Raw genomic sequence first — 24,186 nt, forward strand, 5'->3', positions numbered from 1 at the left:
AGTTTTTTGCATGTTGTCTCCCTGATTAGAATGTGAGCTTCTTGTGGACAGAGACCGTGTTTTTGCCTGTATATCCTGCTTAGTACATACTAAACACTTAGTAAATGTTAGGTAACTGACTGACAGCAGTTCTGTGGAGGAGGTGCCCATCTTACAAATGAGGAAACTGAGGCTTAAAGAGGCTAAGTGACTTAAGTTCAAATAAGTGGCAAGCATCTGAGGCAGGTTTTGAACTCTGGTCTTTCTTCAAGACTCCAAGTCTAGCACATCATCCATTTCCCCAATGGGAACTTTGTTAGTATGACATGGTTCTAGGCATTTTGTTGGAGCATCGTGAAGACCATAGGGATGATAGAGATGAGGCCTCTAGGCAAGGGTTCTTAACCCTTTTTGTTTCATGGAAGTCTAGTCAAGCCTATAAACCCCTTCTCAGAATATTTTTTAAAAATTCATAATTGTAGGAAATGCTAAAGTTCAGTTAGAGGTTAGTGAAAATAAAGATGTAATTTTTTCCCATTGAAGCTTATGGATCTCTTGAAATCCATTTACAGGTTCCTGGTCCATGGACCCAGGTTAAAAACCCTTTCCTTAAAGAAAGATATGAACAAAACTGTGGGCCTTGACATTCCCTTTGCGCACATTAGAAGTGCAAAGTCGAGTGGTGGTTGGGTTAGTGTAAGTTGGATTAAAGATGAAAAAAGCTCTATCATAGGAATTTATCCATGATCACAGATACTAATCATTATTAAGTTGTACAAAGTGCCACAATGACCACTGTCCAGCATAAACTTTTAAAGTCACACAATTAAATGATGTATTTTTGGTATTAAATGAAGATTGTGAGAAACTAATTTTCTTTCCTTTGATTCAAATATAATGGTGTACTGCAACCAATAAATGTTTCATTCATCTATTCAACAAACATTTTTCAGTGGCCTTTTGGGGAATACAAAGATGTGGAAGACATAATAGGAAGCAACAAATGAGGGGTCAGGAGCACATAGCCTCTAAGGTGCCTTCCATCTCTTGGGCTCTATGACCACATGTTCTAACCCAGTTTTCTACCCGCTATGGAAATTAAAAGGTAACCTAAATGATGAGGTTATACAAATTCATATTATTTCCCAAGGCTAAAATAGTTGAATTTTAGAAATCATATTTTTATGAGTTTTCAAATTGCTGAAAGGGAGGAAAAACATGCAGCTTTCACTGAAGGATATTTAAGTCCTAATTCCTTATTGATAATGTAAGTTTGTTTGTGTAGCCTTACCATCACATTTTTTAGGCAGAGGCATTCTGCACTGATAAATTTGGTTTGACATCTTAAGCTTTTTAAGATGCTCTAAATGTAAAATGCAGTTGATGTCTTGTGGAGATATGTTAATCTGTAATAACAGAGTATTTTAAAGCATAAACACAATTTGTTTTTTGGTTTAAAAAAGTTGTTAGTGTGATACATGAAATAAGGAAAATATTGCTCATTTTGGAAAGAATTTGAAAAGGATAGTTCCAATTTTTAAAAAAGTAATGCTTGGGTAAATTCTTTTATTACAGTTCAAAGCTGCACAACTTTTTTTTAAAAGAGGAAATAACGACAGAATATAAAGTAATACATAGTAATAGGATTGATGGGCTGGATATACATCCACATGTTTGACTTATGAATCCCAAATACTATTTAGACCTATTTAGACTGAATTGTTTTTAGAATATCCTGGGTACCGAATGGTGCGGGGGGGCGGATTTCAGTCGACCAAAAGATAAATATAAGCCAGCAGCATGATGCAACTGCTTAAAATAAAAAATTAATGTAATTCTAAGTTGCATTAATAAAAACATAGTATCTAAATCATGGGAAGTGTACTGGTCCTAATTGCTGCACTCTGTCCTAGACAGACTACATCTGGAGTAGTATGCTCAATATGTGTGCCATATTTTAAAATGGTCTTTGACAAATTAGAAAGTCAAACCAAAAGGATGGGGAGGGGTGGGGTAACTTTCATATATAAGAAGAGATCAGATAGTTGTTATCAAATATTAGGCTGTCCCATAAAAGAGGGAATAAATTATTCTGTTTTGTTCCAGAAGGCAAAAATATAAGGTAGGAAGGGGCAGATTTTGGTTCAACATTATATTGAATTTCTAATGACCAGAAATATCAAAAGAGCTTTTTGCAAAGTAATGAGCTCCCTTCTCACCCAAGAAGAATCTATATAATTTGTCAAGTAGTCAAGATATCCTTGGAATAGTTGAAAGGTTAAACTACATGAGATTATGACCTTTCAGATCTCTTCTAATTTTCAAATTTTTTTTTATTCTATGCTCATAGGACCATAGATTCAAAGCTGGAAAAAACACTCAGTTGCCAGATCATCCAAACTTTTCTTTTTGTAGCTGAGAAAATAGAGGTTCAAAAGGTTAAAGGATTTTTCTAAGGTCACGAAAGGAGTAAGTGGCAGAGGCAAGCATTGCCAGCTCCCTTGACTTTAAATTTAATCCTGTTCCCACTATAATACTACAATAGATAGATCTCCCCAAAATCATGTGGAACAAATATATAAGCATACGGCTCTAGAACCATTTACTTCATTTATTCAAAATAATTGAAGTTTATTTTTATACCAAACATATATTTCCTATTTATAAGCATAAAAATAAACTTGAGGTCTCCAATCAAACATTCCAGGGCCTATATGCTTTAACTACAAAGTAGGCAGAATTCCCTACAGCAGTGTCTCTCTCATTTCTTGTGATACCTATAAGGATGATATGTTTGGGGCAATGTTTTGGTTTTGTTGTTGTTGAGTCATTTTTAGTTGTATCTGACTCTTTGTGACCCCATTTGGGATTTTCTTGGCAGACACTGGAGTGGTTGGCCATTTTCTTCTCCAACTCATTTTACAGAGGAGGAACTATAGGGTTAAATGACCTGCCTAGGGTCACACAGCTAGTAAGTGTCTAGAGGCCAGTAAGAGGCCAGACTTGAACACATTAAATGAGTCTTCCTGACTCTAGACCTGGTGCTCCACTGTGCCACCTACCAGCCCTGGGGCAATGTTTATATATATAATTATCCTTGAAGATATTAAATTTTTAGGTTTCGTATATAGTTCTTATTAAGCAAGAATTGATTCTTCATAGAAAATTACAATTCTGGTTACTTCATAATGCTGGTTTAAAACTGCTCATTCCTTAAGATTCTGTTAAGTGAAACTATCATATAGAGATCCTGACGATTCACCGTTATGCGGTGGATGCAAAGTAAACCAAGTTCCATAGTAGTACAGAATATTATACTTGTGCTCCAGGGTTCTTGATGACATCTTCAAAATAGGAGGCATTGAGCATGTCAACAATTAAATAAAATTCTTGAAATCTGTTACTGTCTTTTGGAGAAAAAGTAAGACCAACTTCTTTAATCTGACCTTCCTTTCTACCATTTCTTTCTTATGTGGAAAAGGATTTCCAGATCATATGGTTTAGTGGGACATTGAAAAGGGATTTGAAAGAAAGTTATGGAACCCTTCTCTATTGTCAATGTTTCAAAATAGAACAGGCAGATTTGCTGTATTCTTTTCTTTTAATTAATTTATTTTTAGTTTTCAACAATCACTTCCATAAGCTTTTGAGTTTTAAATTTTCTCCTCCTCCCTTCCCACCTCCCTTCCCAAGATGGCATGCACAGATTTGCTGTATTCTTGCAGGAATGTAGAATGGGTTTTTGGATTTTGTGATCCCACCAAAGAGGAAAGAAGATTTTTTTAAAAAAAGAGTTTTGGAAAAGAGATGGCAAGTAAGAATTTAAAAAATAGGATAGTTACCTCTTGAGTCCCCAAAGTACTTGTCTTGTGGACATACTAGACATCTAGGATAAAATGAACTTGTTATAACTTAAGGGACTTTTTAATCAGTTGTTTCCTAGCTGAAATCATGGACCATGGACCTTATTCATAAGGCAAGTAATAGCTTGTCTACTTAGTGAGCTTTGGGCAGTTTAAAAGTAAAGTCCAAAACAGAAAGAATCATAGAATGTCAGAATGAAAAGGACCCCAGAGGCCATAGAGGCCGACGCATACCTGACAGAGAATCCTCTAAAACGTTTCCAACAAACGATCATTCAGTTGAAGACATCAGGTGAAAGGAAACTCCCTTCAGAGACAGGCCATTCTGTTTTGGGTAGTCCTAATTGTTATTAAGTTTTTCTATACATTGAGCCCTAAATCTGCCTCTCACCAACTTCTACCCGTTATTCGTAGTTCTGCCCTCTGGCACCTACCCATTGATACCTGAATTTCTGCTAGTGTATTGGCTTCCTTAGATGAATGTTTCTTTTCTCAGGTTAAAATGAACCAGTTTGCAGAAAGAGGTGCAATTGAAGCCTAACCAGTCATTTCCACTTCACTGTGATTTATGAAATCCTTTCCTGAGAGCCGGTTTTGGTAGGGTGGAAAGTGAAAAAACATGAAGATACTTGGCTGGAAAATATGGAGAGAGGCCCCTAGAGCAAGGAGTGGGTTCAGAAATGGGAGTAGGTAACTCCTAATTCTTTTTTTATATGGGGGACAGTATAGGATGAAGGGAAAGCAGCTCTTAATTCTTAGGAAGCTTTTCCTTTTATTGAAGTGAAATCTGAACTTTTTATTTATTAATCCTAGTTTTGACCTCTTGCACCAAGAAGAATAAATTTAATCCCTTTCCCACATGACAACTCTTTGTTCTAATGTTTAAAGAAAGCTACAATGATCCCTCAAAGCTTCGTGTGTTTTATGCTTATTTGCCAGTCCTTCAACTGATATTCATATGAAATGACTTTGACTCCCCTCCCCATACTGATCGCTCTGCTTTGGACACACTCTGGCTTGCTAATAACCTGCCTGCAAAACTAAACCCAAGGGGCAGTAGGTGGCACAATGGATAGAGCACCGGCCCTGAAGTCAGGAGGACCTGAGTTCAAATCCGGCCTCAGACCAAACACTTGACACTTACTAGATGTGTGACCCTGGGCAAGTCACTTAACCCCAATTGCCTAAAAAAAAAACCCAAAAAACTGAACCCAAATGTGGGTTTCCAGAACTCAATGCTGCAGGATTATCACATCCTTTATTCTAGATGCTATGCTTTTATTAATGCTACCTGTGAGTGCATTAACTCTTTAGGCTATTGTATCACACTACTGACTCAAATTGAGCTTAGGGTTCACTAAATCTCTTGTGCCTTTCTCTTATGAACTGCTGCTTAGGTAAGCCTCCCCCATCCTGTCCTTGTACAGTTAATTTTTGAGCCTAAGCGTGGGATTTTACATTTATTTCTAATGAATTTTATCTTTTTATGTATTTGATCCATTCTATTCTGTTTGGATATTTTTGGATTCTTATTCTCTTATCCAGTATGTTGGTTATCTCTCCATCCAGTTTTGTGTTACCTGCAAATTTGATAAGCATTCCATCTATGTATTCATCCAAGTCATTGTTAAAAAATGGTGGATAGCAAAGGTCCAACAGCAGCTCCCTATAGCATACTATGAGACAGCTCGCTACCTCTAGATTGACTTCTTTAATATTTTGGTGGATCTATGATCTTACTGATGTGCATATGCATACCAGGAGGGTAGTTTGCCGCTGATCTGTGTCTTCTCAGCCTGCCCCACACTTGCCTGTGTTCTCCTGTAAATCCTCTACAGAGGGTCCATTCAACATGCTGGGGGCCTTTCTATGAAGCACACATGGTAACTGTCATTACCCTTTGTTCTTACTACATGACCAACCCACTTCCTTTTCTATTCCAGCTCTCTGATGATATCCTTTACAGTGCTTCTTCAATGTGAATATTTTCTCTTTTATTTTTATTCTGAGCTTAATAATCACTGGACAAAATGAACTTTTCCATATTCATAGTAAAACAGAAGAGGACTGTTCATGGAATTGAGAATGTCTATTACATAAAGCTTGCTTTTTTTTCCTTTTTTTTGCTTTTTGCTAGGCAAGTAGGGTTAAGTGACTTGCCCAGGGTCACACAGCTAGTACGTGTTGTGTGTCTGAGACCAGATTCGAACACAAGTCCTCCTGACTTTAAGGCCAGAGCTCTATCCACTGCACCACCTCGCTGCCCCAAAGTTTGCTTTTCTTAAAAATATATAATTCAACTTTTAGCTTTCAAAGCTACCTGTTATTCTTTCTGGACTTCCTTCTATTCTTCCTATTCAAATCTTCTTTCGTGATATATCACAACCTTCTCATGCCCATCATGTGCCTCTTCATTGTTTTTTTGGGTGCCCTGCAAATTTAATTCTTCAGATATTGTGTTCTTCTATGACTCATAGCCTATCAGCACCACCAGAAGAATAGTGATGTTAAAAAGATGGGTCTTTGTCTCAGAAAGAAGCTTGGTGTTAAAAAATACTTGTAATTTCCCCTCAGCAATTGAAACTCTCCTGCTCCTTTTCAATCTGGGCCTATTCATTGATCTTCCCCCAGATCTGACCAATATGTATGAGACAGATGGGTTGTCCACCACAGTTCATATCGTACACTACAGGCCTTCCTCATCCTTTTAGTTTCTCCCGTTTGGTCAAATAGACTGGATCTTTTTGAGTGAACATACCAAGTTCTGGGGTTTGATTTAATGAGCATAATGTCATCCACAAATAGGAGCATCACTATGTTAAAAATAAACTCCTTGAGGGTAGAGATTGTTTCATTTTTTGTTTTTCTATCCCTAGTGCCTGATTCATAGTAGTTGCTTAATATGTGCTTGCTGATCAATCATATTAATCTAGAGATCTCTTTTCCATTGGACTCTGCTAAGCATTCTCCTTGATAACACCAAACACCTCCGGCAAGCAGATGACCCCTATTTTATTCCTCACTTGATATTAATGACAAGAGGTCATTGAACAAAGTCATTAATATTTTTAATTCTTTCAAGGAGTTTGGTATGATTTTTAACAAATCCATGGGACATATCTTTCTGAAAAGGAAGCTGATATCAAGGTATCTTTACCTACTACTGCCTTCCCCTGATCTATCAGTATAGTTAATCATGTCAAAAGAAAAACAGGAAAATTAGGTTAGTTTGGCATTTCCTGTTCTTGATTTTAGGATCTCAGATGTAGAGCTAGAAGGAAACTTACAGGTTATCTTATCTAGTCCAACAACTCATGAAACTGGGGCCCAGAGAGATTAAGCAATTGGCCTGGGGTCCCACATCTAGTTAGCAACAGAGCCAGGGTTCAAATCCAGATCCAGACTCCAGATCTTAAGCTCCTTTTTATTCCTTCATTCTGCCTCCTATAGGGAGATGAACTTTAGATGGACTTGGAAAGGGACACAGAGCAAATGAATTTTTCTATCATTTCCTCTTAATTCATTTGTTCCTACTTTGTTAAATCTGGAGAGTTTACATGAAACTTTGTTCTTTTTATGTCAGTTTGATTATTTATTATTCGTGATAGTTACAAAGTTTATAATAATAATTTTTTTAAAAGATTTTAGGTTTACAAGAACCATGAAGCTACGATACTAACATTTGGCAGGGCTTAACCCAACTGGGCTCTTCGCAGTGAAAACATGTTAGTGCAACATTTATTTAGTTTTGGTTTAAAACATAAACAAACTTTAAACATCCTTTTACTTTACAGCAGAAAATGTACATCTTAATTCTAATTTGAAGAACAAATTGACATAAAGAGGAATTTTAATGAATGGCCAGGGACTTTTTTTGCACATTTTATTGCTATAATTAATCCTTAGCTATAGGATAATGAAAATAAGAAAACATATTTGGAAAACGTAATATTCTATATCATCAAGTGTTGTTTATATAGTATTTTTAATACTTTTTCTATAAATAGTTACAGCTTCAAATTGTTTCTGTTCTTGGCCCATGTAATCTAATGGGATTGCATAATTTTAAAGTTGCCCTTTTTGTTTCTTAGCATCTTACTTTGGAGGAAAATGGTGTAAATAATCTCACGGAATAAGTAGAATTGAGAATAGTAGAAAATTATTTTCTATGGTATATTTTTTTGTTATATAACTGAAAAATGTTGCTTCTGAATGATTATCTTTTACAGATCATACCTCAAGATATCATAGTTTCTCTGGTTAATAGTTAATCAATTTGTAATTAGAAAATTATAGGAAAAACTATATTTAACCAATTCTAAACAACCTTTGAGAGAGAGAGGGAGAGAGAGAGTGAGAGAGAGAGAGAGAGAGAGAGAGACATAATCTGGAGAGTGGACATCAATGCAGAAAGATCTGGACTCATGCTCTAACCTAGACACATAGTTACTATGTGACCTTGGCATACCAGTTATTCTGTGGCAGCTCTCTTGGACACCTACAAAGAAGGTGCCTACTTGGATTTTTAGATGGAGTTTCCGTATCCAGGATATTCTATCAATGAAATCTCTGTTCTAATCCTTAACCCTATAGTTTCTGATAAGTATGGCATTTAACCAAATCTATAGACTTTCTGATATCCATTTTTAACATTCCAGGCCCAAATATTTTGTTATCAAAATATTGGCTCTAAAGTCAGGTGGACACGGCACAGTGTGGATTGGGGATATAACAATTAGTTGGCAAAATTTAGCCAGGCCAACAGTAAATCCAGAATCAAAAAATTTCAAAGTAACTTTCTTTTTCTTTGACGTAATCTGATTAACTAACCAAAAAGTGCAAATTTATTGAATAATTAACAATTCTCTTTTTTCTGCTCTGTAGTGAGTCAGTCAACAAGCATCATTATGTTATAGATACTATGTTAAACATTGCAGATACAAGTATAATAATAATAATAATAATGATAACTAACATTTATATACCGCTTACTATGTGCCAGGCACTGTACCAAGCTCTTTATGACTGTTATTGAAATTGAAATTGATCCTTACAACAACTCTGGGAGGTAGGTACTACGATTAACTCCATTTTACAGATGAAGAAACTGAGGCAAACAGAGTGACTTGCCCAAGGTCACATGGCTAGTAAGTGTCTGAAGCTGGATTTGAACTGAGGTCTTCCTGACTCTAGGCTCAGTGTTCTATCCACGGAGAGCCAGTGTTTATGAGCATGCGCATCGTGCTGTGCCTCATGAAATCCTCTCTTTGGAATATGCACAGGTAGTCTGTGACTAGTTTCTGAGCACTTATTGTGTAGTGAAGAGGGGCCTTTTGATTGGTTGCTGAGCCAAAACTGAGTGTGGATACAAAAAAACACTATCCAGCCAAAATAATATCTCTCACTCTCCTGGTGGTGATTGAGGAAAGGACTGCTGTAAACCTCTTGGTGGATAGAGTAGCCATGGCAGAAGTAGCCTTCTGTTGCCAGCATCACATCTCTCCACTCAAGCTAATGCATGACCCTAATCAGGCCGTCCCTATTTCTTTGCCTCTTTGCATATGTTCTCTCCTTCTTTTAGGTGAATGAGTACTGGAAATTGAATGGATTTGGCCTAGGTCTTTCAAAATCTCACAACATTTTAGCCTAAGAGGTAGGAGGGATTCAGATAGAGGCTTGAGAAGAAGTGAAAAGGCTTGGAATGGCTGCTGTGGTAAGTGGTATAGTGAGCTAATTGAGTAGGGATTTGTAAAAAGAATTGCTTTGTCAAGGTGAGGACTCAACTGAGATCAAGTAACACAGATTCTCAGTGGAGTCAATCAGTACAGTTTTGTGATTTTCCCCAGCTCAATTTAGCAACATGTGGATAGGACTAAGGGGGAGTTTGTTGATAGAAATTATGCTAGCTTGTAGTTTGGCAAGGCATGATGTGTGATGAGACAAGGGGGTGAGAGATTTGAATGTAGAGGATAGGGTGAAGGTGAATAGATTCACCAGAGGGTTGAGACATGGAGGACAGGAGAGTATAGCCAATACTGGGGAAGGGACTGAAGGGTGGAGAGATTGAAAGTCACACTGAGGACAGAGAAAAGAGGTAGTAGTCATAAGGTAGACGGAAAGGTGGAATAAGACAAGAGGGCAAGGGATTTGTGGGTAGAGGATATGGTAAAGTTGAATGGATTGACCAAAGGGTTGAGACATGGAGGACAGGAGAGTATAGCCAATACCCAGGAAGGGACTGAAGAGTGGAGAGGTTGAAGATCACACTGAGGACAGAGAAAAGGGTAGCAGTCATAAGATAGAGAGAATGATAGAATGATAAATCATTAGGTCTGTTCCACAAGACTAAAAGAATTTACTTTCACAGAATCAAAGGATCATAGGTCGAGAGCTAAAAGGGATCTAATTGGCAATCTAGTCTGACTCCCTGATTTAACAGATAAGGAAAATGAGGCCCAGGGAGATTAAATGATTTGCCTGAGGTCGCATAGGTAAGTCAGTGGCAGAGGTGAAATTTGAACCCTGTCCTCTGACTGCAGACCTAGAGCCCATTACCCACTCTTAATTTATATTTACTTTAGTTTAATAGAGAATTCCACAACTGTTTTGTATTTTGATTTCTTGGAAGGGCTATTATTTTTTATTTTTTTTGGTTTTTTTGGCTAGGCAATGGGGTTAAGTGACTTGCCCAAGGTCACACAGCTAGTAAATGTTATGTGTCTGAGGCCGAATTTGAACTCAGGTCCTCCTGAATCCAGGGTTGGTGCTCTATCCACTGCGCCAGTTGCTGCCCCTGGAAGGGCTATTTTTGACACAATGGAAGAAACCTAGGTCAATACTTGGAAAAAAAGTTGTATTTATGGTATGTCATTGAGAACATAGTGATAATAGTTCACTTTTATGTTGTTCTTTACAGTTTACAATATAGTTTTCACCCTCTTGAAAGGAATTGTATTAGATAACAAATTGCTGTGAAATTACCAATCTGCATTGGTAGAGGAAATTTGGGAGTTTCTGTACCTATGGAAGGTTTCTATACATCTGGGATTAAATTATAAATCCAATCCTTATCTCCATCCTCTTAGATACATGATCTCTAGGTATGTGGCTAATAAATGTCTGAGTCAGGAAGATCTGAGCACAAATCCCACTTCAGACACTTACTAGCTATAAAGGAGGGGAAGGGAATAAACATTTATTAAGATCCTACTATGTGCCAAATACTGTGCTAAGAGCTTTACAAATATTATCTCATTTGATCCTCACAACAACCTTATGAGGTACGTGCTGTTGTTGTCCACATTTTACAGATGAGGAAACTGAGGCTGAGAGAGATATGACCCTTGGCAAGTTACTTAACCTCTCTGTGCCTTGGTTTCCTCATCTATAAAATGGGGATAATAATAGCACCCACCTCACAGGGCTGTTGTGAGAATCAAATGAATTAACATATGTAAAGCATTTTGCAAAATTTAAAGTGCTATATAAGGGTGGTACAGTGGATACATTGCCAGGCCTGGAGTCAGGAAGACCTGAGCTCAAATCCAGCCTCAGAAGCTTACTGGCTGTGTGACCTTGGGTGAGTCACTTAACCCTGTCTGCCTCCATTTCCTAATCTGTAAAATGTGCTGGAGAAGGAATTAGCAAACCACTCCAGTATCTTTGCCAACAAAACCCCAAACGGGCTCACGAAGAGTCAGATATGACTGAAAATGACTGAACAGCAACAGCAACATAAATGCTAGCTTCTGTTAAAAAGAACAGCAGATGATACAGTGCATAGAGCCCTGGGTCTGGAGTCAGGAAGATCTGAGTTCAAATGTGACCTCAGAAACTTACTGTTTAATCCTGGGCAAGTCATTTAACTGTCCTTTCCCTCAGTTTCTGCATCTAGAAGATGGGGATAATAATATCATCTACTTCTCAGGGTTGTTGTGAGGATCAAATGATATAATATTTTAAAGTCCTTCAGAAGCTTTAAAATACTGTATATAAATGTTAGTTATTATTATTATTCTTGTGATGTAGGTGCTATTATTATCCCCATTTTACAGATGAGGAAACTGAAGCTTAAAAATGTTAGCTGACTCACTCCAGATCACACAACTAGTAAGTGTCTGAGACAGAATTTGAACCCAGGTCTTCTGGATACACATATCCACTATGCTACATAGCCTTCATTATAGACATAGAATCACAGACCCCAGCGTGATAAAGACAGTTGCAATAGAGCCAATAAATAATTTTACTAGCTAGTTGACTTTAAAAGAAATTAAAAGGAGATATTTATAATTATAAATCTTATTTTTAAATCACCCAAAATATCATTAAATACAAGGAGTGTATTTCTTTTTAAAAGAAAAAAAATAAAGCTGTCTAGTTTTTCCTTTCTTTTCCTAAACTCATTTACTGTGAATATTGCATTTTTAGATTTGTGTTATTAGCAATGTAGTTTTTTTCTATTTCTGTCTTATGGACCATGTGGTCTATACATGGCATGAGGCAGTGTTTTTATAGTTCATCTAGTTAAAAAAAACACACAACAAACCTTGTCTTAATTGTATATGCTTTTAAGGATTTATAAAGTATATATCACCTCATCAGACAACTGCCAATTCTTTTTTGCCGGAGGCAACAGAAGGCATTCCATACCCATTAGTTTAATCTCACTGTGCCAAAACAGCTAGTTTTCTGTTTTATTCATTAATCTGTAAATATTGTTTTAATATTTTCCTATTAGTTAGGTTTAAAATAAACATAACTATTTTGCCATTTCATTTCTTAGGCCTTATTAGTGTACTCTGAACCATAGTTAATTTGGTTTAATTTGAATTTTATATCTTCTTCCTAGTTAGGCTTTTGTCCAGCTATTCAAGCTGGGCTTTAGTTGCCCCATGAAGACCCTCATATTCACTTTATGAGCTACTGTACCTTGCTTACCTTCAGGAAAGTCACTGGCAACCACTCAGCTTTGTCACTTTGGGGATATTCCCCAAACCAGTGAGTCCTGACCCAGGAATCTGAGGGCTCTGTGGCTGTCTTCACACTAGGCGAGGTATTCTATAGGAGAGCTATATGCGGTTTGTGCCATTACAAAGGAAAGACTAGGGTTGGGCAAAAACAGTATTGTACCCGCGGTGAAACTGGCAAAATGAAGTTTTCAAGATATGTGAGAAGGTGGAAAATGTGGTGAATTTGCCCAGGCCTTTTGCCTCAGTGAAAGACGGTTCTGGCAGACTGAGTGCTTTTTCCATCCTCAAACCCACTCTCCCACTTTCCATAGAAATTATATGAAGCAAGATGTGTTTTAAACATCCAAACCTGAAAAAAAAAACACTTAAAAACACATTTTTGAGGGGACGTCAGTATTCCAGGTTTAGCGTTTCACTGTCCTCCACTGATTTTAAACATTTGAAGACCTCGGTGAACTGTGTCCATGATCTCATTGAGCTGCTGGCGCATACCACTCACCTTAGGAAGTCTTTGGATCCCAGGCAGATGCGATCACTTTTGTGTGTTTCCCAAAATGGCCCTTGTTTTGTGGCATACCATCTCAACAGGCTACAGAGAAGAAAGAGAATTAGAAATGCAATTAGACAGCTTATGAGGTGTGACTGTAATGAGACTAATTTTTATGTGTGGCCTGTGGAGCCGGTCTCATTATTTTACAGTCACTCAAGTTGTTATATGGTTGAGAAAAAATGTTGCTTGTGAGTAATAGCATTTTACCATTTATTCAAGAACAGTTTATTCTTAGGAAAAGATTGCTGTGTAATTTTGCCATTTGCCATGGACTGTCGGATGATCTGACACACATATACACCACTCAGAAGCTTTTAGCTTTTGGATTATATTTTTGAAAGTCATTTTAAATCTTGACAAAGGGATTTGAATACTGTTCTTTTGGGTTTACATAGGCACAGCCTTATTTTGTATCAGATCTTGGGTGAGCACCATCGATGTTAGAACATTATTTCATGTAAATTAGTTGAATAAGGGACTGTTTCTAAAAATCATATTTGTCATTTTCTTATTTGATAATGTGTAAGACTGCAATAGGGAGGAATATCACATTATTGTTGTTGTCATTCAGTCCTTCATGACCTCATTCAGGGATTTTCTTGGAAAAGATACTAGAGTGGTTTGCCATTTCCTTCATTTTACGGATGAGGAAACTAAGGCAAGCAGGCTTAAGTGACTTGCCCAGGATCACATAGCTAGTAAGTGTCTGAGGCCATACTTGAACTCAGGAAGATAAGTCTTCCTGACTCTAGGCTGGCACTCTATATACAGCGCTACCTAGCTGCTCCATGGTATATCAGGTTATACCTCTAGATATAATTTCACTGGTCCATATTGTTAATAAATTCATAATTGTGAAATTATAGGAAATAGGGGAAAGATTTAACCAACTTCAAACAACCATTTAACCTTTTCTCAAAAGTTTTAAGGTTTGATAAATTGCCTCAACTATAAGAAATTTTACTGACATTTAAGAATGAGGCTAGGTGTCTGGATCAAGGACTTGTACATCAAATATCTCTAATTCTGCATTCTCCTCTCTCTCTCTCTCTCTGTCTGTCTCTCTCTCAATCTCTGTCTCTCTCTTTCTCTCACCATCACTGTCACTTCCCAATGACTCTTTTTCTCAACAGCCTTTTAAAAAAAATATATATATATATATATATATACATATATATAAAACAAATGAGCACAATCAAGTAAAACAAATTGACCCATTGGCCATGTCTGAAAATGTATGTGTTTTTTCCTATATCTGTATTCCATCTCTCTGCAAGGAGATAGATATCATTGTCTGTCCTCTGAAGCCTCAGTTTTCTTTCCAGTAAAAGGAGGTAGGGGGTGGGGTTGTGCTTAGACTCTATGGCCTGTGAGATTCTTCCCACAGTTGATCATTGCAGCCAACGACCAGCATCCTCAAATCTTTCAGCGTTGCTTTCCTTTACGTGATTATGGTCAGCATGTAAGTTGTTGTCCTGGTTCTGCTTACTTCTCCTTGAATCAGTTCCTGTAATTCTCCCTAAGTTTCTCTGAATTCTTCATATTTGTCATTCTGTATTGGGGAAGGAAAGAGGCAGAGACTAAGCATTTATTATGAGCCTATTATATGTCAGACTCTGTGCTAAGCTGTATTATCTCATTTTATCCTCACAACAACCCTGGGAGATAGGTGCTGTTATGATCTCCATTTTATAGATAAAGGTTAAGTGACTTGCTCAAGGTCACACAGCTAGTAAGTGTCTGAGGTTGGATATGAACTTGGGTTTTCCTGACTCCAGAACCAGTGCACTATTCACTATGTCCACCACCTAGCTTCTTCTATTATGGAACATAATGTTCCATCACATTCATATACTGTGATACAATTTGTTTAGCTATTTTTCCTTTTTTCAAGAATGTTTTTATTTTTTCTCAATTACACATAAAGACATTTTTTAACATTAGTTTTTTTTTATAATTTTTGAGTTCCAAATTCCCTCCCTCTCCCCTTTCCTCTTCCTTGAGAAGGCAAGTACTTTGATATAGATCATACATGTACAGTCATACAAAACATATTTCTTCATTAGCCATGTTGCAAAAGAAAACACAAACCAAAAAAACAAAAATAAAGTTTAAAAAAGTATGCTTTTATCTGCATTCAGATTCCATCAATTCTTTCTTTTTTAAAAAAATATTTTTTCCAATTACAGGTAAAAAAATTTGGCACTCATTTAAAAAAATTTTGAATTTCAAATTCTCTCCTTCTTTCTCTTCCCCCTTCATTGAGAAGGCAAGCAATTTCACATAATTATACATGTGCAGTTATGCAAAACATTTCCATATTAGTCATGATATGAAAGAAAACACAGGCCAAAAAAAACCAAAAAAACAAAAAAAGAAAACCTATCAAGGAAAACAAAGTTTTAAAAAACATATGCTTCAATCTGTGATCAGTCTCTATCAGTTCTTTCTCTGTAGGTAGATAACATTTTTGATCATGAGTCCTTCAGAATTGTCTTAAATCATTATATTACTGAGAACAGCTATATCATTCACAGTTGATCATCATATAGTATTGCTGTTACTGTATACAATGTTCTCCTGGTTCTACTCATTTCACTTTGCATCAGTTCATGTAAGTCTTTCCAGACTTTCTGAGAGCATCCTGCTTGTCATTTCTTATAATACAATAGTATTCCATCACAATCATATCACAACTTGTTCAGCCATTCCCCATATGGGCATCCCCTCAATTTCCAATTCTTTGCCACCACAAAAAAGAGCTACTATAAATATTTTTGTACATATAAGTCCTTTTCCTTTTTGTTTTTTATATCTTTGAGAAATAAACCTAGTAGTGGTATTACTGTTTCAAAGGGTATACACAACTTTATAGCCCTTTGGGCATAGTTCCAAATTGTTCTCCAGAGTGGTTGAATAGATTCACAATTCCACCAACAGTGCATAGTGTCTCAATTTTCCCTCCAACATTTATAATATTCTTTTTCCATCATATTTGAGGTGGTACCTCAAAGTTGTTTTATTTTTATTTCTTTAATCAATAGTGATTTAGAGAATTTTTCGTATGACTATAGGTAGCTTTGATTTCTTCATCTGAAAACTGCCTGTTTGTATCCGTTGACCATTTATGAATTAGGGAATGACTTGTATTCTTATAAATTTGACTGAGTTCCTTATATATTTCAGAAATGAGGACTTTATCAGAGAAACTTGCTGTTAAAATTTTCCTACAGTTTTCTCCTTTTCTTCTAATCTTGGCTGCATTGGTTTTGCTTGTGCAAACCCTTTTTAATTTAAAGTAATCAGAATTATCCATTTTACATCCTGTAATGCTCTTTTACTTATTTGGTCATAATTTCTTCCCTTGTCAATAGATCTGATGGGTAAAATATTCCATGCTCCCCTAATTTGCTTATGTTATCACCATTTACGTCCTGTACCTATTTTGACCTTATTTTGGCATATGATGTAAGATATTGGTCTGTCTATGCCTAGTTTCTGCCAAACTGCTTCCAAGTTTTTCTAGCAGTTTTTGAGAAATAGTGAACTCCATCAGTTCTTTCTCTGGAGATGGAGAGCAGTTTTAATTTAAGTCCTTCAGAATTGTCTTATATCATTGTGTTGCTGAAAATAGCTAAGTCATTCACAGTTGATTATTGTACAATATTTCTGTTACTGTGTACAGTGATCTCCTGACTCTGCTCACTTAATTTGAAATCAGTTCATGTAAGTCTTCCCAGTTTTTTCTGAGAGCATCCTGCTTGTCATTTCTTACAGCCCAAGCATATTCCATCACAATCATATACTACAACTTGTCCATCCATTCCCCAATTGATGGGCATTCCTTCAATTTCCGATTCTTTGCTAACATAAAAAAGAGCTACTATAAATATTTTTGCACATATGGATTCATTTCCATTTTCTTTTATCTCTTTGGGATACAGACTTACCTAGTGGTGTTGCTGGGGAGTCAACAGGTATGCACAGTTTTATAACCCTTTGAACACACATAGTTCTAAATTATTACCTAGTCTTCCTTAATACGTATAATTTCATTCTCATTTTTCTCTCTCTCTTTCTACACACACACACACACACACACACACACACACACACACACTCGTATATATTCCAAACCATAATTAGTGGAACTAGGTAGTACATAATTACCAAGGGGGTTATTAAGCCTTATAGTTTCCAGATGAAATCAAAAAGTGTGATGAATTTGAGAAAAAGAATAAAATATGTTCGTATTAATAATTGAGAACTCTTCTTAAAGTGTACATCATTTACCTGTCTCTTCTTTCCTTCTCACTCTTTTCGCTATTTCCCTTAGCCAGTAGTATTTATTTCTCTAATTTCTTTTTTTCAAGTCAGACTATCAGGTATCCATGCTTCTGGCTTATATGGCATATGTAAATGATTGATCATTTTGCCTTTTTGTTGAAGAGTTGGGCATGTAAAGGGAATGAAAGAAACTTATAACTTATAACTTATACCTATGAAAAAAATTTACCCTTATAACATTTCACTTCTATTCCTATGGGAGGAGTTATTGGCAGATTTCATTCTCTTGCCAGACTTTTTATTGTCTCTGTAGCTATAATTTGTTCTTAGTTTTAAAAAATATATAATTCTATTGACCATTATTAGCTATGTGTATATATATGTGGATACATGTATGAATATGAATTATAGTTGTATGTATGTGTGCAGTTTGTGTCTAAATGGAGATTTTATTAAAAGATGATTCTCTGAACTGTTCTTTATTTGAAGATATCTATGTGAGACAGATTTAGGGGAGAAAATGCTAAGTCTCTTGTAGTCCCTTTCCTATTTCAGGGCAACACATAGAAGTGTAACAGAAAATCCATCCATAGTAAATGTGATCTTCAGTAGCCACCAGACCTTCACTTCATTTCATCATAGTATTAGTAGCTAGAGATCTCTTATTTTATAGATAATTGACATTGATTTTGTTTTGTTTGAAGTAGCGCTGCTTTAAATGCATTTTTAAGACATTTCTTCTGTGTTCCGTGTTCTTGTGATTAACATCTTTCAATGTCATATGTGATGTGGTTTTTTTTTGGTGTTGGAATAGCACTCATATATTTATAGGATATAGAGTTTTAAATTTTCAATTGTAATATAAATGTAAATTTGTATAATTATAGATTATACACAGTAAGTACTCAACCATTCTTAACTATTAGTAATTTACATTTAAAATTTTGTGGATACTAGTGCAACTCTCTGTCTATTTATCACTGACTCTTGCTACTTGATTGGACTGTCTTTTTTTCTTGTCAGATATTTACTGGATCATATTTCCTGGAAGAGAGGAAGTGTGGTACAGAGCAGTGGTATTAAATTCAAATAGAAATGAGGTCCTCCAAACTATACATAGGGATCCCTGTGGGCTACAGATTGACTTAGAAAGCCACATCTTAACATCATCTATGTTTATTGTATTTGTTTTTATTTTGTTAAATATTTCCCAACGATATTTTAATCTGGTTTGGGCCACACTCAGGAGTATTGCAGCAGGCTTCTCTGGTGTTTGAAATCTCTAGTGCACTGGATAGAATACTGCATCTAGAATTGGGAAAACCTGGATTTGACCTACTTCTCACACTAGCTGTGTGTAGGACTTTGGATAAGCCCTTCAATCTCTTAGTGCCTCAAGCAACTCTTGAAGGACTGAAATCATTGGGAGAAAGAAAGGATCTGAAAATCACAGATATATAACTTCAGGCACGTAATTCGTAGTTGGTGTAATGGGCTGCTACTCACTTATGCCCATGTGGCATTTCATGGTCTTTTTAATCACCCACAGTTTTGATTCTTTGGAGATTGTGGTATTCCATGACTCATAATCACATAGCATCACTGAGTATCAGTGTTAAAAAGATGGGTTTTGCGGCAGGAGATAGTCATGAAATGTAAAAAGATGTGGAGGAAGACCTTAATATGTTGGTCAGCTTCTTTTGCAAAGCATTTCTAGAAGGCCATGGAGAGCCATCCTCCCGCAGGAGAAAGCCTGGATGATTCCAATCTGGTGGTGGGAGTACCCACATTAATGAGATCACAGAGGTATTGAAATAAAAGAATCAACTAACAGCAGCAACAATTACAGGAAAATAAAGGCAAATTGACTCCTTCCTTCTATACTGCTCCGAAGTACATATCACTATTTAAAATTTCTAATGTCATTGTAACCATAAACCTTGAATTTCATGTTCATTTAGGATGCTGGAGAAATGGTTCGTTCCTTCGTTGGTGGCCTGGAGCTTGTGGTCAATTTACTGAAATCAGAAAACAAGGAAGTCCTAGCAAGTGTATGTGCTGCGATCACCAATATAGCAAAGGATCAGGAAAATTTAGCAGTTATAACAGATCACGGTGTTGTCCCTTTGTTGTCCAAACTTGCAAATACAGTAAGTAGCACATTAATTATACCTGGTGTTGTCCTAATGGAGTCACATTGGAATATCCATTCACATGAATAATCCAGGGTAGTATAGTAAATGAAATCGCACTTTAAAAAAAATATTCATTTATTTATTTAGTTTTTTCAACATTCACAAGATTTTGAGTTTTAAATTTTCTCCCCCTCTTCTTCTCCCCCTCCCCAAGATGGCATGCAATGTGATATAGGCCATACATGTGCAATCACATTAAACGTATTTCCACATCATTCATGTTGTAAAGAAGAATTAGAACCAAAGGGAAAAACCACAGGAAAGAAAAAAAAACAGAAAAAAAAGGAAAAATAGTATGTTGCTTCTATTTGCATTCAGACTCCATAGTTCTTTTTCTGGATGTGGATAGCATTTTCTGTCATGAGACTTTTGGAATTGTCTTAGATCATTGCATTTCTGAAAAGAGCTTAGTCTATCAAAGCTGGTTGTCACACACTATTACTGTTACTGTGTGCAATGTTTTCCTGGTTCTGCTCACTTATGTGAGCATCATCAGTTCATGCAAGTCTTTCCAGGTTTTTCTGAAGTTCACCTACTCATCATTTCTTATGGAACAATAGTATTCCATTACATTCATATACCACAACTGCTTCAGCCATTCCCCAACTGATGGACATCCCATCAATTTCCAGTTCTTGGCCACCACAAAAAGAGCTGCTATAAATACTTTTGTACTTGTGGGTCCTTTTCCCATTTTTATGGTCTCTTTGGGATACAGAGCTAGAAGTGGTATTGCTGTATCAAAGGGTATGCACAGTTTTATAGCCCTTTGGGCATAGTTCCAAATTGTTCTCCAGAATGGTTGGATCAATTCACAACTCTACCAACAATGCAGTAGTGTTCCAATTTTCCTACATCTTCTCCAACATTTTTCATTTCCCTGTTTTGTCATGTTAGCCAATCTGATATGTGTGATGTGGTACCTCAGAGTTGTTTTAATTTGCATTTCTCTGATCAATAGTGGAAGTCCCACTTCTTTAGAGGTAGGAAGGTAACACACTGGATAGGCCACTGGACCTGAAGTCAGGGAGACCTCAAATCTGACCTCAGACACGTATGATCTATGTGACCTTGGGCAAGTCAGTTAACTTCTGTTTGCCTCAGTTTCCTCAACTGTAAAGTGGAGATAATAAGAGCGCTAATCTCATAGGTTATTGTGGGGAGAAAATCAGATGCTATTTGTAAAATGCTTAATAGAAGGTACTTAGCTCTTGTTTTTCTTTGTTCATCCTAAAAACTTATATTTGTGGAACTTCTGAACAAAAAAACAGCCAAAAAAACCCAACCAAACAAACCAACTTTCTTTTGATTAATTTATCTGAAACCACACTCAAAGTTTTTTTGAATAAAAGGCTTGTATTTACGTTATGATAGTGACGTGGTGCACAGGAAGACCTGAGTTCAAATTCTGCCTCAGACATTAGTTGTGGGAGCATGGGCAAGTCCCATAACCTTTTTAACCTCTGTTTTCCCATCTGTAAAATGGTGATAACAGTAACACTTACCTCTCAACATTGTTGTGAGGATCAAATGAAATGGCAGATGTAAAGTGCTTTGCAAGCCTTAAAGTGATATATAAATTCTGGCTATCATCCTCATCATCATTGTCATTGTTATCATCATCATCATCATCATCATCATCAATCATCATCATCATCCTAGCACTGTGCTGAGCACATAGTAAGCTATTAAGAGCATTTTCATTCATTCATTTGTTCATTCAGTTTTTGCTAGAACAATACCAGAAAAAGTAAATTTATCACCCGACATAAATATATCGGCAAACAGTAAGAATACTTTTATTTGTACTGGACACTTTTAAAAATTCAGAGCTCTTTAGCTCTGTGCTTACAATGAGGTGATTTGATACATTGAGAAGCATTCAGTTAGAATGGTAAGGTTGCTGGACTTGGAACTAACATCTGGGTTCAGATCCTGATTGTATGAGTGACCTTGGGGAAATCACTTCACTCTGAGAACCTCTGGTCACTCTCAGCTCTACTAGTTATGAGATCCTAATGGGTTATAGGATCCTATCCTATAGGACCCCAGGCAACTAAGACTATAAAGTACTCATTGATATTGATTCCTATCATTGGGAGTTCTTCTCACTGTTTTGGTCCTCTTCCCTCCCCACCCCCCATAGATAAGATGAATAATAAAATTCTGATGCAAATAAATAAAATCCAAATATGGAATTTTAACAATAGCTTTAATACAGTGAGTTAGCCATAATGTAGAAAAATAAAGGAATCACAAGAAGGAGGGAAAAATCAAGAGGTCTATACCAGCAATGTCATTCTGAATCTGCCATTAGCCTTGGACAAATGCCTTAATTTCTGTGGGTCTTAATTTCCTCATCTGAAAAGTGAAGGATTGAACTAAATGATCTCTAAGCTGAGGCAGTATGGTAGAGTGGAAAGAAGACTGGCTCTGGAATCAGAGGTTCTGGGTTCAAAGCCTGTCCCCGATGCCCACTCCCTTTGTGATCTTGGGTAACTCAAAGGAGAAAATATGGATAAAGTGTTTACAAACATTAAAGCACTACATAAATGTTAGCTACAATTATTTGTTACTAACCTCCCTGGGGGCCTCAGTTGTCTAATCTCTAAAGGGGTCAGATACCTCTTGCGGTTCCAACTTCTGGTTCTATCATCCCTTTCCAGCTCTGGTAGTCTATGATTCTATAAATAAGACTTGATGGTATTTACAATTCAAATATTAACATTCAACTAGGCAATTAATTTTTATCTCAAACTCTGAATTTTCACCCCCTCCCCATATTTCTCCCAAAGGGTCTATGGTTCAAAGATTAAAATTCTCAGATTATTCCCCAAACCTCATTTTACTATCATTTTCAGCCTTTTCTTCTACCTCCCCTCCCTTATAGTATATGTACTGTAAAAGAGTACCCTGCCTTTTTTTTTTTTAAAGCAAATTTGCTAACAATCTCTGTGTCTGTATTTTTAAAATCTCCTATGTGAATATCTCATTGTGGTGTGGAGGTAAGCACAAGCTTACCTTAAGATATCCCTAACCTTGTGTGTCCCCCAGTGCTCCTTCCTGGTCTCTCTTTTCCTCTCTCTCAACAGTTTTCCCCCTAATGATCTCATCTCTTCCTTTGGATTCAATTATCATCTCTCTGCAGGTGACTCCCAAAGCTATGTTGTTGTTCAATTGTTTCAGTCTTATCTGATTCCTGGGACCCCTTTTGGGATTTTCTTGGCAAAGATATTAGAGTGGTTTGCCATTTGCTTCTCCAGCTCACTTTATAAATGAGGAAACTGAGTCAAACAAGGTTAAATGACTTGCCCAGGATCACCCAACGAGGAAGTGTCTGAGGCCAGATTTCAACTCAAGAAGATGAGTCTTCCTGACTCCAGGCCCTGCACTCTAACCTTGTTGGCCTCAGTTTCCTCATCTGTAAAAAAGAGCTCACTTTATAAATGAGGAAACTGAGGCAAACAGTTAAGTAACTTGCCCAGGGTCACACAGCTAGTAAGTGTCTGAGGCTAGATTTGAACTCATGAACATGAGTCTTCCTAATTCCAAGCCCATTGCTCTAACCACTACACCACCTAACTCCCCCTTGTGGATCTATATACTTGTAAAATGTTTCTCAAACCTGAAAGTACAGCTGTTCCAACTGAAAAATTTTTTTACAACAGTACCATAGCCTTGGGCCGTATTAAGCATGTACCTCCAAGCAGTCATAACATTTAGAGTTTCATTTAAAAATTCCCTAAACCAGAGTTATTATAACATATGTGTCCATTTTTTCTGTGTAGAACAATGATAAACTGAGGTGGCATCTAGCTGAAGCTATTTCTCGTTGCTGTATGTGGGGCAGAAATAGAATTGCCTTTGGAGAGCACAAAGCGGTGGCCCCCTTAGTGCGGTACCTGAAATCCAAAGACACAAATGTCCACCGAGCTACAGCCCAGGCCCTGTACCAGCTTTCAGAAGATGCCAACAACTGTATCACCATGCATGAAAATGGGGCAGTCAGGGTAAGTGACAGTCAGAGTATCCAAGAGTCCTTGGAAATGGCAGCAAACTTTGGGTGATGCTAAATTTATCCTTAGAAATATAATTTGAACATTCTGTATTGTCCCCGCCTGGCTTGCAGATGCAGATATGCATTACTTCACGCAACAGATGTGTTACTGGAAAGTTGTCTGTAAATAGGATTTTTCTAAAATTAGTCATGTTTTATACACACTGGAGGGTCTGGCTTGCAAAATGCCCTAAAACTCCTTCCAAGGTGGATGGTTTGGTAGAGTGAGTAATCACCTCTGTAATTGTATTTGTTTGAATCAAGGTGAGCCTGTAAAACCTTA

The 24,186-nt window shown here is 36.8% G+C and overlaps 1 protein-coding gene across 2 annotated transcripts in view; it reads left to right on the forward strand.

Annotated features, from left to right (window-relative positions):
• The window catches only part of ARMC4 (armadillo repeat containing 4), a 209,328-nt gene that overhangs the window by 131,836 nt on the left and 53,306 nt on the right, over positions 1–24,186 (forward strand). For both annotated transcript variants that reach the window (XM_027841620.1, XM_027841622.1), the window contains 2 exons: positions 19,613–19,801; positions 23,635–23,856. In XM_027841620.1, coding sequence (XP_027697421.1) covers positions 19,613–19,801; positions 23,635–23,856 — 411 coding nt within the window. The remainder of the gene's footprint in view (positions 1–19,612; positions 19,802–23,634; positions 23,857–24,186) is intronic.

This window comes from Vombatus ursinus, unplaced genomic scaffold, assembly GCF_900497805.2.
Source record: "Vombatus ursinus unplaced genomic scaffold, bare-nosed wombat genome assembly UNPS02014861.1, whole genome shotgun sequence".
Classification (NCBI taxonomy): Eukaryota; Metazoa; Chordata; class Mammalia; order Diprotodontia; family Vombatidae; genus Vombatus; species Vombatus ursinus.